General features: G+C 39.3%; 1 protein-coding gene across 4 annotated transcripts in view; it reads left to right on the forward strand.

The window, feature by feature from the left end:
* Positions 1-19,060, forward strand: part of EPB41L4B (erythrocyte membrane protein band 4.1 like 4B) — a 168,589-nt gene that overhangs the window by 51,806 nt on the left and 97,723 nt on the right. For all 4 annotated transcript variants that reach the window (XM_088059788.1, XM_088059776.1, XM_088059781.1 and 1 more), the window contains exons 3-6: positions 9,405-9,447; positions 11,641-11,719; positions 15,106-15,150; positions 15,845-15,897. In XM_088059788.1, coding sequence (XP_087915914.1) covers positions 9,405-9,447; positions 11,641-11,719; positions 15,106-15,150; positions 15,845-15,897 — 220 coding nt within the window. The remainder of the gene's footprint in view (positions 1-9,404; positions 9,448-11,640; positions 11,720-15,105; positions 15,151-15,844; positions 15,898-19,060) is intronic.

The following is a 19,060-nucleotide window of genomic DNA, read 5'->3' on the forward strand; positions in this document are numbered from 1 at the left end:
TTACCAGTCACTTTAAATAACAAACAGGAAGTCTATCCATTTACTGTAATGACTTGATACTGGAAAAAGGGAATCTGTAGGTTTGGGGAGAAGTGGTATTAATCTATTTAAACATTATCCCGATGTCTAAATTAATTTAAGTTAATATCACTGAAAACTGATGTTTTGAATGAAGTATGTCCATAATGGGTTTGGGATTTTTTGGTGGTTTAGGTATGCTCCTGATAAAATTTCTAATAAGTAAATTGTGTGTACTTTTATGATGGATCTGATTATGAGGACACAGCTAATAGAGCAGAGCCTCCTTATAATGGGGAAAACGCATTATGTTGTCACTGATTGCCAGATCATCCAACTGGGAATTTGACAGCTAGGAAGAGTTACCTAGCAAGGAGTTCCATAATGTTTTGAAGGAAGGGAAGCAGAAAAGGAGAGTGAAATATCCTTTCTCAGCAAGAATGAGGGCAGATCAGCCAAAAGCCGGGCTGAGGAAGCTGGGAGAACTCATTTTCTTGTATGTTTGCAAAACTGAAGGGCTCTTTTGACTGATAAGAAAGATGTAAATGTGAGTAGCTATGTCTTTTGTATGTAGCTGTCTCACTGGTGTTGATGGCAAAATGTGCCTATACATGCAAGTGTTTTAGCTTTGTTTGTGTGCTGTTTCTTTGTTCTGTTAAGGAGGGAAGTGCATGATGTATCTATAGTTACAAGAGATGTAAGGATTCTGAACAGCTGCTAGGGGGGGTCAGAAGAAAGCCAACTCTGGTTGCAGGGCTTTCCTGAATTAAGAGGAGTGTTGAGGGCAAAGTTCTTTACCTTCACTGAAGTGTAAGGCCAAAAGTTCTTACTTGGCTCTTGTTTTTTTTTTTGTCTGTCTCAAGCTGGTCAGAGAGTAGAGCTTAGAGAACTTCAATGCACAAGCTTTTATCTTCTCCAGCACCCAGTGCCAAGAGGTTCCATGCTTTAACAGCCTTCCTTCGTCTTTTGAACTTGTGACCTGCTCTCTTCGTTTTCACAGCAATTAATGCGTAGCCTCCGTGGGCTTCTGCTTAGTGCCAGCCCAGACACACGATGGCAAGTGGGGGCCTGGGAGATTAAAGTTGTGTGCAAACCCCTTTGAGGCTCTGAGCTTTTGTCTTTAGTATGTGTTGTTAAGGGCTAAACATCTTTAAGCCCCCATTACAAGTAAGGGAGCACAAAATAGTCTTTGAATAGTGGAGATTGCTTCTGTGTGTTTCAAGGCCAGCTGCTTTTGCATGCACTGCGTTTCCTGCAGTTGTGTAACTTTGCCAAAGAGTTGGGACAAGCAGTGTTGATAGCTGTGATTTAGAAAACAAAATCGTGATTAAAGTTTATCTGCTTTGAAAGAGAAAATACTTTGTTTGAACAGCTTATTTTTAATACAAAAACCCTACATAAAGCTGTAAAAAGCAAGATGTCAGCAGTAATGCAGAAAATGCTGTGTTGCCTATTCAGTGAACTCTGCATTAGTTTGTGTCTTGTGCTCTTTGAAGATACCTATCAGAAGAATGTAGAAGGATGCAGAAGGATGAAAGGATGTAGATAATCATCTAATAGTTTATTCTAAAATCTTGGCGTACTGTTGCATTTTGAGTTACTTGCTATTAACTCTAGAAGTAAAAATATTATAATACAAGAAAACAATTTCTTATTCTAGCTGTTACATAACTTCAACAGAGAAGTTGTGCTTGGGGTGATTGAAGGGTGTCACTCTGATGTAGGAGGTCTCTGCAGTGGTTTAGAGAAAATGCAAAGCTTATTGGGTTTTTAGTCACTTTTACTACCGTCTGTGTTTTCTAGCAAAACAGGAGGCCTTGAAAGCTTTAGCTGAGGTTAGTAATAGCAATAATAAAATCTTGGGAGACCATACTGTTGAAGTTCAGTTGCCACAATGAAGTATTTCATAGATCTTTGTAGAAACCAGTTGTGTGCAGTGTATTCTATGGTTGGTTTGGGTATTTGACAGTTATTTTTGGCTATTGGTAGCTAATGCTTATTCATTTTCTATCCAGAAGTGTCCTTTCTTTGTCTCTTATTCTAAATCTCTAAATCATCTTAATAAAAAGAAGGCTTTCTATGGTTAACAGCTCCTTGTGAACTTCATATTTTATAGGGTCTCTTAAGATTTAGATATCTCCATTTCTGCAGTTGCATTCTTTGTTCCAATTCTCTGTCCTGTGATGCCAGAACATGGATACCCTCCCAGCCCAACTCCTGTGTTTCATAAGAATTCGTAAGTGAGGGATTGTCCACGTTTATTAACTTGGAATTTGCTTGCTTCCATCATGATTTTGTTTCTGTTTACAAGAACAATTACAGAGTAATTGAGGGGGAAGAATTTTTAAGATAAATCTTTGGATTCTATTTTTTTTTTAGCTTGTGCAAATGAATTACTGTCATCTCTGGGAATGGATGGAAGTAAAAGAAATATAATGCCCCTTTTCTCCCATGTCTCTTTCAGTGATCTTCCAAGTAGTTTAAGTCCTTTTTATCTAATCTCTAAGGGGTACAAAGACCCCTTCGATTAAAGAAGGTCTGTATGGAACAGCCTTTCCCAGCCGTGCTCTGCAGCCAGTTGAACCATTTTGAGGCTGTGTGGTTGCACACAGTGTATCTGGCACGTTGGGAAGCACTGGATTTGCAGCATGGGTACAGCAAGACTGATGTGTGAGGACACCCTGTGCCTCCTGCAGGTGCTCATAGCTATGGTGGGGACCAGGGTTCTCTGGGAAGATGAGTGCCAGGACCAGTCTTCAGTGAATTGGCCTGGTAAACCATGTTTGTATCTGAACTCCTCAGAATTGACCAGTTTCTAAATTGGGTTGTGATGCAAGGAGTGAGAAGACAGTGGAGGAGGGAGGATGTGAAGAAGATTGTGTAGAAGTGAAATAGGCTTTCATGAAAGCAATTGCTCCAAGTAGAAAAATAGGGGGAAAAACATGGCCAGAACTGTGTTTCCCAGAGTGGGCCCGACCAGCAGCAGTATGTCAGGATGAACTGATTCTGACACTGAGATTCTCACCTCTATGAAAGGCAGCCTTCTGGCTGGATTTTTTTCGGGGAGTCAGGATCATGTATGACTCGAGACAAAGGATTTCAACAGTGCTGGGGGGCAGGTAGGAAGCAAGCTGAACAACAAATAATAAAAATACCTTTGTTTCTTCTACACATCAAGAACTAGATTCCTGGATGTTTCAGCAGGTATTGGGTTGGGGACTTGTAGGGCCTTGGTTCATTATGACTGCCTCTGCTGTATCTATCTGAATTTTCTTTAAAGGGCTCATTGATCAGGCTTTTTCAGCTGCTGCTTTTGATATTACTGCTGTGACTTCTTAAGATGAGAGGGATGTGGAAAAATGATCAGTTCAAACCAGTCAATTAGCCTCATAGTGTGATATCTGGGAGTCTTTTTCCTTTTGTACTTCTTAATATTTTAACAAGTTTTCATGAAGAAGAAAATAGGGACAAGCCTTATTTTCAATACGCTGGATGTGGGAAAGAAGGGTGACTGGTAAATATTTTGATGATGCTAAGTGTTTCCTTTTCTGCTACTGTTAGAAACACTCTTTTCCCCATGAAAAAGCTGTGACTTTCCTCTGTGACTCAGTTTCCCCTTCCTGAATCTCTCTTGTTCCTCTGGATTATGAGCACTTGGGGACTGTGGATTTTGCTGACCTGTGTCTGTGGATTGTAGCCAAGAACAAAAATTACCGGTCACAGATGGAGGGTCCCAAAAGCTGTAGAACATCCTGTAGCACTCACTGCTTCAGTTTCTAATAGTGGCAATGATAGGAATGCCAGTTCAGTAACTGGAAAAGGCAGTGTGGCTGACTCTGCAGTGATGCAGAACACCTGATGAATGTAGAACACTTCCAGCTGGGGCTGTCCAAGTCTGTGTTGTGGTTTGTGAACACTTGGTGGAAGACTCCAAAACACTAACAGATTCCAGTCTTTAGTCTTCCAGTAGAACCTGCTGTTTTGGGAGAACATTTTTCTAAAACAGACTTGAGAAGCAGGCATACAGGGCAGTGGTTGTGATGCTGTCTGTCAGTGATGCTTCTGCACCTCTCTCCTGAGTGTACAGAATTCTCTCCATGACAGCAAACAGTTTGTGCTAGTTTCTTTTTGTCTTTGTGTGTAGTTGGAGCATAAGCTGAAGTGGTTTTCTCAGTTTTCTTCCACAGATTTAGTCAGATTTGTTACCTACTTGTTACAAATCCTTTCAGCTTATTTTTGAATGTTTGGACATAGGCATCAAAATTAAAAGTAAATTGCTAGAATTGATCTGGAGTGGCATCAGCTTTCATTGTCTGTAAACTAAATCTAATGAGAAATATACTAGACCAGGCAAGATTTTTATATAATTTTTATATAATTCTGTGCTTTACCTCAGTCACATCAAGTCTGCAAAACAAAATATTCTTTGATTATCACATGGATATGAATTAGGATAGGCTAATGGTCTTGAAGGATGTCCATATATATCTCTCTATTATTCTTGGTTAGTTTATCTAGTCTGCAGTTAAACCACACCGTTTATCAGGATGCTTCTGAGATGGCTCTGTGCTGACTCAGACTGGGACAGGCCAGATTTCCATGAATGCCACACAATATGTGAAGGTCTCAGGGCTGGTTAAGACTCATTAAGGCCGACCAGTGCCCTCACGTCTCTGGAGTTGGAATCTGTGGCCTTTGTACTTCCCAAGATCACAATCTAGAGCTTCATCAGAGCTCCATCTGCCCTTCTGCTGCTGGACAGCATTGCTAAACTACCACAGGTGTCTCTGTCCAAGCTCCTCATAGCAGCTTCAGTTGTATCTGGTTTCTTGGGACTTTGTTCAGTCATGTTTGATACCCTCAAGGATGGTGGCTCCAGAGTCCTTCTGGGCACCTGTACTTAGTCTGAACAGCCTCATGGTGACAGTCTTTCTGTCTAGCTGGGATTTCTCCTGACTCTGGTGCTACTCATCCTTCTGCCACGGAATACCTCTGAGAAGTGTTGATCATCTTCTTGACAGCCTTTTTGTAGGCAGCTGAAGTCACTAGTAAGGTGAGCCTTTCATTTTCAGGAGGAGCATAGCTTTCCAGGAGAGATTAGAGAAACATGAGAACAATAGCTCATTGTTTTAAGCTGTGATCTCTTGGGAGATTATCCTGTTTCTAAGTATATGTTTATGTACTCCCTGAGTTTCTACATAACCCCAGTTCCCATTTGGTTTTCTGTTATTATCATAATAATGCTGAAAGGTGACCTGCAGAAGAAAAGAGGACTTTCACTCCTTTGCTCCCTTTTAAATCTGTAAATGTAGAGAAATCCCCAAACTGTGGTTTGGTGGGTAGAATTTTTATTGACTTGGTTTTTTGGTGATTCCTTCCTCCATGTTATACATACATTTTTTAACCTCTCTGCTTTAGAAGGTTGTTTGAATAATGGCAAGCAGCTTGGTAGGATTCAGGTGCCTAGGAAACCAGAAAGGAAGAAGACAGCTGGAGGAATAATTGGTTTTTGACTTTTGGTTTTAAAGGTGCTGGCTTTTGTTAAGTACACCTTCTTTTCTGAACTTGATCGTTGAGCATGGTTTCTCTTCTGTACCTCCAGGCACGACTTGAGAAAGCATTAAACCGATATTTTTCAGAAGGCAAATAAAGCTTCCAGTAAAAATGGGCTTCCTCTAACTGATAGTTAAATACATAAATAAGCATAAGGAGTAACAGTCTATTCAAGATGTTCTTCACGCATTTTAAACTAGCAAAGAAAGCAAACCAAAAAGGGTCAAATGCAATTTTTTTCCTTTTCAGGTCACCTTTGAGGGCTGTATAAATCAAGACAAGGAATTTTCATTCTTTTAGGAGGCAAGTAGAGAGGCAGTGGAATTTGCAAAGCTCAGGTGTGTGATGGGATTGTGTCAGCCTGTGGAAATCCTCCTTTCAGTTTTCATTTGGCACTCACACGGTCCTTATAAGTTGACTACTTTAGCAGCTGTAGTTTATCTGCTGTATCTCGACACAAATATATCTTTCCCATGCTGTATATCTATTTTGAGAAAATATTGGCTGCCACCAATATTAGGAAATGTTAAGTACTTATTTTTTTCTTCTTCACTTTGATAAAATGAGTGATCAACAGGAGACCGTGTTGAGATAAATACATGCTTCCAATATTTTAAGAAATTATTTTTTAAATGGTGCTTCTTTCATGTGGAATTCATTGGTGTTTGTTTTCAACACGTGAGTCCCAGTCAATGGCTACTGTGTTATGTCAGTTAATATCATAGGAAAGCATTATTTGTTTGACAGAGCAAAGAAATTTAATTGAGATTAAAGAGGAATAAATGGAAGTTAGTCTAGCATTTGACCTTCCAGTTTATCTGACAAAATTAAAGGGGGGGACCACAGCGGTCTCTGCAGCTGATGGTGGGAGAGGGGGGTGCTGAGCTCTCCTTCCTGGTATCCAGTGAAAGGATGCCTGGGAATGATTCAAAGCTGCATCAGGGGAGGTTCAGACTGCACATCAGGAAGTGTTTCTTTACCAAGAGGTTTGTCAAACGCTGGAACAGGCTTCCTAGAGAGGTAATTGATGTCCCAAGGCTGTCAGTCTTCAAAGGTATTTGGATAATACCATTAATAACCTGAAGTGGTCAGGCAGTGGGCTAGATGGTCATTGTAGGTCCTTTCCAGCTGAACTACTTGTTCTGTTCGGGCATAATCATAGAATTCTGATTACCTGCAGTTTGATCACATTTGAGTTTTTCTTCCCTCACTATGGGTAAACTTAGACACTGTCTTCCTATCATAACATGGTCCTAAAGCAATTAATCCCTTTTCTCCTCCTTGTTCTGCTCTGATATTTGTGAGTCCAGACAGGATATGGGGATTAAGGTGGTGTATGGTTGAAATGAGTCTGGTCGGTCTTGGTCCTACACTGTGAGATCCACAGTTAAGTTTCTCTGCTGAGTCCAGATCCTGAAATGATGTGTGGTTGTTTAGCCAAAGCAAAAGATAGGCAGAGCTATAGTCTTAGGTGCTGAGAGAGCAAGGTTCCTCTGGTTTTATTCAGCTTCCTAGTGAGACTTGAGAATTCATTGCTTTCAGTTCCTTATAACTGAGTCAGCAAGCAGTATGTAGCCAAGCCCAAACCTATTTTAGGCTTTAGCTAGAATGCTTTGATTTTTTTTTTCTGCTCAGAGGGACATTTGGAAAGCTGGTGTGGTACACAGTGTAAAGAAGCCCTCTGAAATTATCTGAGGCAAAGAAGTGTTGAAATTCAGCTTGATTTTCACAGAAATTGCACAAAATATCTGGCTTTGAAATTGGAGTTGGTTCATAAAACTGCATGAAAACTTCCAGGCCTGAGAGCTCTGGGCCAATAATACTGTCAGTCCGTGCCCTACCTCCGTCTTTGTATTTATGATCCATGTGGTGGCACATCTCACACTTGATGTGTAGCGTGGGATGGGGCTAAAACAGCAGCTCACTGGTGCTTCTGAAGCGAGGTGACTTCAGTGCTTGCTGTGCTTTATCTCCTGGAGCTGTCTGCCTCTGGCTGCTTAGGTACAGAGAGTGATGATGGTTTCCTGTCTAAGCTGGTCTCAGTTAATGGTCTGCACAAGTGGTTTCTGGAGTCTTGTTAGGTATTTTTTTAGCCATTATTTGAAGAATTTGCACTTGCAAACAATCAGTTTGAAACTTACTCTTATTTGAGCTTTAATGTACCTTAAAGACCACATGCCAGGAGAGGGACTGTCAGCTGGTTTTTCACTGGGAATTATTGTAGTTCGGGCTGTGCAGTGCTTGTTCCAGAACAAGGTACTAACAGGAGTTTTTAGCATGTATTATAGATGTTTTTTTACATGAAGCTAAACTTTTCTTTTAATGCATTCATTATATTGGTCTTTAAGGGGCTTTTCTTTAGCCTAAATAAATATTGAATAGAAAGACATTTTCATAGCTAGGTACATGAAGAATAAAAAATTAATCTGCCCTCGAGCTGTGAAAGTAACAGACTTACATAATTTCGGTAAAAAAAAAAAAAGCCTAAGTTTCAATGTTGATATTTTTTTCCATATCAAAAATTTGAGATTTCACAAAGCTGTAATTTTTCATAAGAGAGTAAAGTAGAGACAAAGTAAATTACTTGAAACTCTAAGGAATGCATTTATATGAGCTGCTGTAATATTTTATTTCCATTCTGGTAGACATTTCTACCAGATTAGGGATTATAAGAATGGATTTCTTGGCAACCTCACCTAAGGGAGTCTTGCAAGTCTCCTGCAAATAAAATCACCTTCAGAATCATTGTTCCCTTTCTCTTTCTACCTCTTGTGAGATTTATTTGCCTTAAGGATCCTAACCTGTCAGACTTTTGATTTGTACACATCTACCTGTGATACCTGTGATAAATTTTTGCCTTGGTTTAGAACATACTTAGTAAATAAATACCAGTATTATTAGACAACAAATAATTTTTCACATTTATTTAGCCATAGTAGCATGGTGTTGGTGTAATGATAAGTAGTCATTGAGAGCTTGTCCTTTTTCTAGAAACATTAATGCTTTATGCTAAGAAAGAATAGGGTTTTTTCCTAATATTTTGTTTTATAGTACTTAGTTTATAATTTTAAAAAAATATATAAAAATAGAAAAACATTTATTTCAAGGAAATCTTAAACTCACTTATCATTTTGTACGACAGAAGCATAGAGTTGCTTCAAATAAGATTGCAGGCATCTGTAGGACATTGAGCAGAGACTGTCAAAGATTTAAGCTAAATTTATACCAGATTGTGTTTATTGCTGCCTTTCTGTAGATGCAGCTTACACTGACAAGAGAGTGTGTAAACTTTGCTGGGAATCATATGTTTTGTCATCATTGTTGCACTATTCCAGATCTTCTGCCTTAATTTAAAAGGGAAGGGGTGAGGTATACATCAGTGTTTCTCAAATGCTTTTAGTGGGGTAAAGTCTCCATCCCTACCTTGGAAAAAACTTGTCTGTGGAGCAGTGGAAGGCAGGATAGTGCAGGATCTGGAACATCCCCATTAAATAGATGTTTAAAGGAGGCTGAAACTCAGGGGTTTTGGGCAAAAGTGTGCCTTCCTTACCCACCACTGCTGTGTGCCCTTGGATTTTGAAGTCTCTTCTCTGGAAGAGTGGCTTCACTGGCAGTACTGATGAATTTAAAAATCAAGCTTTCCCATGTGGAGGAGGGGAAGTTATTAAATATGCCAATAAACACTTTAACCAATGTGCAGAAGTTTAGAAAGTAAATATGGCAATATTTCCTTAAAAGAGACTTCTCTCTGTTAAATTTTATTGCAATCAGTTTATGGAGTCAAAAAAATCTTGAAATGGAACTGCTTTTAAGTGTGGATTTTCTTTTTTTAGCACTGGTTGGACCATTCAAAATTCATTAAGAAGCAAATAAAAAGTAAGTACTACGTCTCTGCCTGTTTATTTTGTTACTTCCTAAAGAATTTGAATTTAGTGTATTAGAACATGATAGAGAATGTTGAAGTATGGCCTTTAAAATAAATACTTATTAGGAAATAGTTTTAACTTAACAGGTAATTGGCTGACTGTATTATGTCTAAATGCAAGAGCACTTATTAAGCAGTACCCCAGGCTTCAGAAGCCCTTGTTAAACCTGTGCTGTTTGTGTGAGGCACTGAGTAGGTTGCCAGGTAATTTCAGTCTGATCTGTGAAATTAGGTTGCCTGGACACAGATCGGAATTCTTGTCACTGCTTCTGATCCAGAACAGATATCCTGCAATTTCTTTCAGAGAGTGAATAGAAAATACTGCATTGTGTAATGATTAATTTTTAATTTTTTTCTCCCAGATTATTATCTTAGAAGTAAAACTAACAGAAATACCTGCTGTTTTGTCAAATGCAGTTCTGAAATAGCTGCTGTTCTATCAAAGGTAGTTTTGGATGGAAAGGTTGGGTTGGGCCACTGAGTTTTCTGTGAAAATTGTCTAAGTCATGGAATTAGCTCCAGGATCTTTGATAATCAGGTTGCAGGCTTGGGCACAGTGCAGCATTGGCATTAACGTGTTTTGTTACAATACTGCAGTTGGCAGCAGTCATGGGCCGTGAAGACATGGCTTCTGTGAGATTAAAATGTATTTTTCAAGGAAATTTTTGACACCCTTGGATGACCTCACAAAGATAGGTCCTGATTGCTTCAGTGGTGCTTTACCTTTCTTTTTGATAAGTACCCAAATATCTAGATTATTTTTGTAAATGCTGGAGTTCTTCAAAGGCCTTTAGGATAGTTTGCTGTCACCCCGTGGTGTGTGGTTGTCAGCCTGCTAGAATCCATGGTGAAGATAGCTGCTATGGGTTTTTGCTGTTAGGTTTTCATCATCATGTCACAGACTGCTTTACTTTAAGTGATTTGCAGCTGCACTTTATCTAATAGCTTTGTCTTTTTTCTCCTGGAAAATCAGTGATTCTGTAACACCTTCAGCCAGTTTAGTTGCATGTTTTTGTGTTTTTGATCTGTGAAGGACCTGTTTCAGAAAGCATTTGGTCAATCCTGGTTCTGAGAAATGCCTGAGAAGGAAGCAGTTTGTTGGGTGTTGTAAAGGTCTGACTCACTACAGGTTACTTTCCTTTACCTTGCATTTAGAAGATGCTTTATGAAGAATTCCTCTTTCAAAATGGATGTTGCCCACTGCTCTTTTTTCCAAGTCCTTAGCTCACCGATGCAGACCTCACTGGTGGTGCAGAACTGTGAGCTCAGGGTGCTATAACCTGACTTACAGGAGCTGTACATGGAGACAGAATCAAAGCTCTAGTTACCTGAATTTTAGCTGCATATCATTTAGTAGAAGGATCATTAAGAGGCACATTTACTGTGTTGATGTGGTGTTATGGAAGACTTTAGAAAAGTGTAGAAAAGTAATTTTTCTGTCAATTAATGCATCAGCAAGCAGTAGGAAGATGAGGGCTAAGCAGATCAGGATTCTTGGTCACAGTTTCATGGTGGCTGAATAACTTGCTATTATCTGTGTTACAAGGAAAGTCTGATGTAGCATTTACTTCTGGCATTAGAAAACATGGTTCTTGCAACCCCATGGAATTTTTTACCTTTCTGTGTTCGTGGGTGCCTTCCAGAGTCTTCTCCAGCACTTTTCACCCTATTTATCTCACCTTTTCTCATGCATGTGTTTCAATCAAAAGCTGATCTATTGGGGGGGGGGGGCGTGGTTTGGAGTAGTGTTTGCACTTGGTAAGAAGGAGCTTCACCCTCTCCTTCCCTCTTCCTTCCCTTTCTCCCTGGGCCCAGAAACAGGCACTGTATCTGGAATTTGCTGTCATTCACAGCGTGCTGTGAGGCACGCTCTAAGGACAAAAAGGTGTTTGCCAAATGGACTATTGCCTTGATAAATTTAAATTAATTAGTATCATAAAGTATGGTAATTGTCTATTTTTTTGGTTTGTTGGATGCATTTTTAAATTTAGAAAAACATGAAATATTGTCTTTGAGGAATTTGAAAAACGTAATTAATTTTGTGTTTCTTGGGTTGTGAGGTGTGGTGTGGTGACTGTTCTGCCTTATCAGGACTGCAATGAGTATAAACCTTTTTCCCCCATTTAAAATCTCTGCATTTGCAGTTGGACCTCCGTACACGTTGCATTTTCGAATTAAGTACTATTCATCAGAACCGAACAACCTGCACGAAGAGTTTACAAGGTAGGAACTGTGCATGGCTGATGGGGGAATTAAGACATCTAAGGCACGTGGGGTACTGTAAGCAGGTGGTTCGAGCTTTCTTACTGAGTGGTCGTTTTGTTTGCCTTCTTAGGTGTTTTCCTACTGTCAGAGAAACATGTGTTTCTTTCTTCATTTTTGTATGCTGCCAGAAGGCATTCTTGGGCCTCTCCAAGCATGTCAGTGTGTAGGAGGAGATGCTGTGTTTTGGTGCTTTGAAGTTGGCAAAGAAAGGCAGTGTTGGGTGGGGAGAGCTGCAGCTGGGAGACACCTGCTCTTTGATACCTGCCGTCCTCTGAGAGGGTTCTCCATTATGTCCTGCTAAAATGCCAGTGGCCTGCTTTGTTCCTCCTGCCCTGGCACTTGAGGGTGATTTAATAATGGTACCGAGGGTAGAGAATTGTGGGAATAGTCAGCTTGAGCTCTGGGTTAATGCTTGATTGAATAGCTTCTGTTTCCCCGTGGTTCTCTCTGTAGCAGAAGCCTGCATTGTATAAAGTCACTGTACAAATATCTGGAAGTCTTTTGTTTCAATCTGCTGGGCTGCTTTCTGTGGACCTCTGCCTTGCAGGGTCCATAGCACCTTGGTTCACAGGATATTCTGAAAGCTGGGAAAGGAGCAGCTGTAGGAAAGGGTTTGCTTATCTTTTGTATCTGCTTACTTTGTGTCTTCTCTGTATAGTAGTCATCTATCTTAATGTTATTTTATCTTTTCTTTTGTTCTGCCTCTCACCGTAGGCACTTTCTGTGTCTTCTAATTTGCTTGGCAATAATCAGTGTACTCCTAATCAGCCTAAGGTGTTTAAAGGTGGTTGATTATTGTAGTTGGTGTGCATGTGATGTTTACATTAAACTTAAGCCTGCAGGCAAATGATTTACTGTCTCCTTTGCTGTCTGCTGTGCTGACCATGGGTTTTTTCACTGCCTGAGATTAAAGGGCTAATTGTCACCGCCTCATGATATAGACATAGGGTCTTTAATATCAGTTATCAATTTATTCCAGCAGTGATAATTCAATAAAAGGGCATATTCGTATAGAATGTATAATTAACTTGCAGAAATCCCCGCCACTTATGTAACTGTGTATAAGATCTTAAGAGAATCCAAAAATCTGGATGATTTATGGACATCTCTAATGAGAAAATGCAGTTAAATTAGTAGGAATAATATGTGTTTTCTGGAAATTGATGTAAGTCTTCATACATCAGGGTGCATGTCTGACAAGTATTACATTTCCCCTGTGGTCAAATTATTGCATTACTGTCTACCACAAGATTTCTTGCTTGATGCTCTGAAGCATATGATCCTAGTCACTGTTAGACTGGGTTTCTGAACTATGTGATCATTGCTGTGATCGAGTAAGACATTTTGTCTGAAAGTATTAACCTCTGATGCCTTGTGATCTAATTATTGCTGAAAGGTGACATTTCAGAAGACTATTTTAATTAGAAAAACACTTTAGTCAGCTAAATATTCAGTGTTGTGAACAATTTCTTTTAATTATAAGCTTGACAGAAGACCACTGTGAGTAAAAATGTGTAAGAAAAATTTGGGTGCCTTTTTTCTTTTTTTTTTTTTTTTTTTTGGGAAAGTAATTTTGAATTTAAGAATTTTATAGTTCTTAAATTTTAAATTCTTTTGATTTATGGAGGTTTTTTTAAGAGTCTTTGTCCTAGTTGTTGAATCATATTTTCCATGTAGCATGTTGAGTGAAAATTGAAGATTAATAACTCAATTTATATATATTATTTATATACTCAAAATTATTCCAAGTAGAAGAAAATCCATCATCAACCGTAACAGTATTAGAACTGTCCAGGTAGGGGGTGCTCAAAATTCCTTCTGGAGATGTGCTTTCTAGTAGACTTAAATTTCTAGTGAAGCTACAAACATCACATTCTCATAATTAACACAGTATTGGGAAGCATTAAAACCCTTCACCAGCTCTGTCTTTTCTTCGGTTTAAAAACACAGTTGAAATACAGTGTGTTTCAGAAAACATCTATCTCTTCTGTGTGACCTGCTTAGTTAATTTAGTTAGAAGAACAACAGAAGAACTTGTCTGTACTTGTGTGTCGTGGAGAGTTTTCTAAGGTATTTTGCTGAAGTAGCAGCAATTGTGATGCCAGTGTTTGTCAGCCTGTGCACAGAAAAGGAACAAAGGTAAACCATACCTACCAGAGCGGGGCTGCAGCGCTGTACAAGCCTCCTGACACTGATAGGAGCACTGCCCAGAGTCTTCTTGCAAATTTAGAAGAGTTCTTGGGATTCTAAGTCATCTGGGCTATCAATAAGAACAGGGAGTATGCTTGTCTACCCTTAATCTACACATGCAAATACCCAGATTTGATTGGCAAGTATCAGCCAAGTATGTGAATCACAGATGTAACAAAGAGCTAACATGGATAAATTAAATTCTGCTCTAGTGTTATCATGAGAAATCCTAATCTTCCTTTTCATTTCTGTTTCCCTGTCTGATTCCTGCATGTCCTGTGTGTTGAAAAACAAGATCACTTTTGTCTTTCTATGATTTGTGAAGATGGAAAAGGTTTATGCTTGCATTTAGTGGGCTCACAGGAGTGCTTTATGCTTTCTTCTCTTGGATCACTCATATTTGCAAGCCTCACTCCACAGTGTCCAGAGCAGTGCAGAGCCTGCCTGTGCCTTCCTGTGCTCTGCACACCCCTTGCATGACCCAGGGCACTTGTGCATGCCTCAGAGCCCCGCTCTGAGTGGTGTCAGTGAAGCATGCCTAGAACTGAGGGTTAGCAAAGCCACAGCTCAAAATATCTCAACAGTTTGAAGGCTGTAAATTCCTACTTGGCTTATTAAACAAATGTGTGAGCTCTATGGAATTCTTTTATTCAGAACTTCTCTGCTATTTTTAAGTGATATTTTGGTATGAACCTTTCCTTTTCCCCAGTTTGGACTTTTTCCATGTTCTGCATTTGTGTTTGAAAAAGCAGCCCTGAAGCCTACATGCCTTTATCTGTGTTTCATTTTTAGATACTGTAGTTCAATTCCTGCCTGAATTAGGTAAGACCCAAGTTTAGGAGAACACTGGAGTGTTAGTAACATTTAGGTTGCTGTGGTGTATGCTCAGATAGAGCACATCCTAAATAGCAAGACTTTGGACATTGTCCTGAACACAACCAGTGGACAAAAAATGTGCTTTTCTTTGATTTTAGTGAAAGCTGTGGAAGCTTTGAACTTGCAGGGTGTATCTGTGTGATCCCAAAGGGCCTTTTTTGTAAAGACCAAGTTACTCAAATTGCTGTTACTACGCAGTGAGTTGGGGTATTCTTCCAGCTGATGGAACTAGGATGCCACTGTAATTACTTTTGACGTTCTGAATTTTTATTTGTCAGGTACCTGTTTGTATTACAGCTCCGGCAAGACATTCTTTCAGGGAAGTAAGTACCTTTTTACACTTGAAGCTGTAATTTAATCTCCTGGTGCATTTTGATTTTCTTTAGAATACAGACACATGGGACTTTGTGTGCATCATGACGATATTACTGACAAATAGAGTGGGTAAAGATTTTTATGGATTGATCAGGTGATGGAAATGTTTAAAGAGAGCAAAAACTGTTCTGGGTTTTATGATTTGAAAATGTAACTTGGGCTTGCCACATTTTTTCAGTATGGTGGGTGAAATAGAGTATGAGAAAGTTGAAGTGCAACACTTTTTGTTCAGGTCAACGCTGCAAAAATATTTTGTGCTTTTTTTGTCTTACCCCGACCAATATTCATTCACACCTGCACTACTTTTTTTTTAATTACAGAAACAAAAATCCTCAAACTCATATATTCTAAAATGCAGTGTTAAAGCAAAAATGGTTCCTTAGTTGATTTAGCATTTTCTCTGTTGGTTCAAACTTGTTTTATGGTGAAGTGTAACATGTTTAATGCTAATCAGAAGGTGCCAACCTAGGAAATAATCATATACAAGTAAAAAGTAATTGTAGATGTTTCATAGAATTAGTAGTTTGTGGAAGTTAATGTTTCTGGGTTTTGTATCAAGCTTCTTTTTAGCTTTATTGCTAGAGGAATTCACTGACAAGAGAGATGTTTTTTATAGTTTTGTTTTTTTGTTTTGTTTTTAAGACTGAAATGCCCTTACGAAACTGCTGTTGAACTAGCAGCTCTGTGTCTTCAAGGTATGCAATCTTTTGAAAGTGGTTTGTCCTAATTCATTAAAAATCTCACCTAATGGTTTCTTTTCCTTTGTTACTAATGCATTCTCACTGATCATATATAAATGCCATTCTTTTACTTGGGAAGAAGAATTTTAGGGAGATCACTTTCTTGGCTTGCCTCCGTTCATAACTTCTGAACTGTATTAGCCAATATCAGCACACTTGGTATGGGGAGGGAGACTCTAAACCATGGCTAGGCAAAACTTTCATGGAAACCCAGGGCTGATATGGGAAGAAAGACCCAAAATAGCTCCCTACTGAGGGAGAAGCTGTGGTGCGTTCACAAGTGTTACCACTTGAGCCTGGAGAGCCAGCTGGCCCTTCACACAATTTGTGGGATGTGGGTGCCTGTGAATTTGGGCTTCCTGCTGCCTGAACAGTGCCTGGGAGAGGAAGCCTCCACAGTGGGTGACTCAGGAGATGGTTACAGGACAGGAGGGGAGGGAGTGGCAGGTACTGGAGAGGAGAGAATTACACGGGATGTTAAGAACTAATATCACTTCTGTGGCAGGAGCAAAGATTTCACTACATAAAAGCAACTCCAGTACACTGGGTTTCATTATGTTATTGTAGGACAATGTGGTTTTTGTGTTGCTGCAAGCATGTTAATATAAATATTTGTTCCATTTTGAGCCATTTGTTTTGCAGATGGGGAGGAAATTTTTGTACTGAAGCTCAAATCAAGTTCATTTTTGCATAAAAGAAAGTGCAGTGATCTGGACCAATCTAAGCATATCAGCAGCAAAATTAATTGAAATTAAAAACTCTCTTCCTGTTTCACTGGTGGCTGGGCCGTGGCACACAGAGAGCTTGGGCAGAGTTGCTTGGTTTAATACAGCAGTGGAATTAACTCAGTAGTTCTAGATGGACTTGACAGGCAAAACTGGGAATTCAGCTCCAAGCAGCAATAGGTGTAAATCTTAAGGTAGTTTTACTGTACCAGTTGGCACAGCTGATGTGTCAGGTGTGCAAAGAACTGCTGAAGGCAGAATCTGTCTGTGTTTTTGAGGTGGAGGAAATGCAGAGCCCCAGTTTGATCTGTTGCTTACGTTTCCACAGATAAAAGCTCCGGTAACCTCACATCTGGTCCAAGCAAGGAGGACCAAGCAAAGAATAATAGGTTGATGCCTCAATATTTTGGGTAGTACTGACACCTGTGATTACTGTGTAAATGCAATACAATAGCTGTCCATCGTGTTTATGATGTGTCCAGCTATCTTCCAAAGCTAACACTCTTTGCTGCTGTCTGGGGAACACACTTTTATACTTTCTTGCTTTTTTTTTTTTTTTTCAGTTTCAGTTTTCCACTATTTTGGCATCATTACAATAAGGTTGTCCAAAATGATTCCATTGTTGCAACTAATTCTCTTTGCTGACATACATAATAATAAGCATTTTTGGTGTAAAGTTTTCTACATTTTATTGACATTTTATTGACCTAATTAGGCAGAAAAGTATAAAGAAATGTCAATTATTCCCTCCTCAGTGGGTTACATTTTCTCTGTAAAATGCAGTCTTGCTCCTTAGTGTGATGCAGTCTTTCTCCTTAGCGTGCCTTTCCTAAGAGTGAGGAAAAAACTATGAATTGCTATTTAGGCATTAGTAGTCTGAGCCCACTGAAGGAAAAGTATTTTCACAGAGAAGCTTTAAATTTTATACTTTTTTTTTTTTTTTTTGATCAAGGAAATTTTCTGTTACAGTAATTCTTGGTTTCCAATAGCAGTTTCCAGGGTTGGTTTTTTTTTGTGAATCATCCCTCAGACACAATGTATTGATTTGTTGCCAGTCCCATGAAGGAGATTCTGTAGCAAGTAACATTGGTTTGTAGTATGGGGTAACATATGAAGCAGATACATAATATTATGCTTCACTTACGGGGATTATCTGCAGAACCTATGGAACTTGAGTTCTCACTGTTTCAGTTAGTTTTTAACTACCTCATTAGTGGTGCATGGTCTTAGTGTTTAACCAGATAAACGTTTGAAGCTGCTAATTAAATTGAAAAGGAAAATGTTTTCTCACATGTCCAATTTTCAGTTCTAATCATAAGACATCTTCATGAGATGCTGGAAACTTTTTCATCCCTCTGTATAAAAGAGACATATATTTAAAAATAAATACATTTTTGGAATTTTCAAAAACTTTCTAGGAAACATCCTTTTGAAAATGTTCCCCCAGTTATTTTTTGAAGAACACAGATAATGTATATACATGTGCTAGGTACATGTGCCTGCCCCACCTTCCACCTCCCCCAAAAAAGGGCAGAGAAGATGCATGCCAAAGCATGTCATGAAGACACAAATAAGGAGATGGGTCCTCTGCCATGACCTTATGTTGCAAAATTATTAGTAGTGCTGAGCCATTCAGGAAGTGCAGTTCCAGCCCAGCAGCAACAGCATCCTCATAGAGTCTGTGGCAGCCCCTTCTTCCTCTGCCCTCCAGCCCTGTGCAGGGAGCTGGTAGTCTCTTACTGACTCTTATGCTGGAGACCTATTAACAGAGATCAAAAAGATAACATAATTTGTTTACCTGAAAGTGAATAAAGAGTGAGTGCAGCTGTGGAGAAACAAGGATGATATTTTTCTCCTACCTAATATTGCTGCCTGAGCTTCTCTGTGTCATCTGTCCTACAAGCTCATGATTCTTCTCATCCCTACACATCCTCTTTACAGCACAGTCAGCCTTCATTCCCCCGTCTCTCTCAGTTAGGAAGTAGAGAAATCTCCTATGTTTTTCCTAGATGGTTGGCAGTGCATCAAACTTCAGATCTTTACCTTGTCTCCCCTCAATGTCCTCCTTGCTAGTGTGTTTGCTGTAGCTCTCTCTTGTGTACTGGAGACTAGGCTGCCAGTAATTCTTAATAATACTTGTGTTAAATAGGCTTCCAGCTTTGATGAAACAGCCACAGAGCTGAGATATGTGTATGTCCTTTTCTTTAACAGAGATGAGAATACTGTAACTCACTATGGAAGATTACTGTTCAGAGGGAAAAAATGTGTGTGAGACAGTAATTAAAAATGAAGACCAGTGAACTCAATCTGTTTAATATCCTTAGGACTGCTAAATGTTTCAGCAAAGCACAAGTTTTCAAAACCACCTAGTAGGTGTTATCAGCCAACAGATT

Source organism: Pseudopodoces humilis, chromosome 1, assembly GCF_049639895.1.
Source record: "Pseudopodoces humilis isolate 2021_Gansu_Grassland_sample_001 chromosome 1, ASM4963989v1, whole genome shotgun sequence".
NCBI classification, from domain to species: domain Eukaryota; kingdom Metazoa; phylum Chordata; class Aves; order Passeriformes; family Paridae; genus Pseudopodoces; species Pseudopodoces humilis.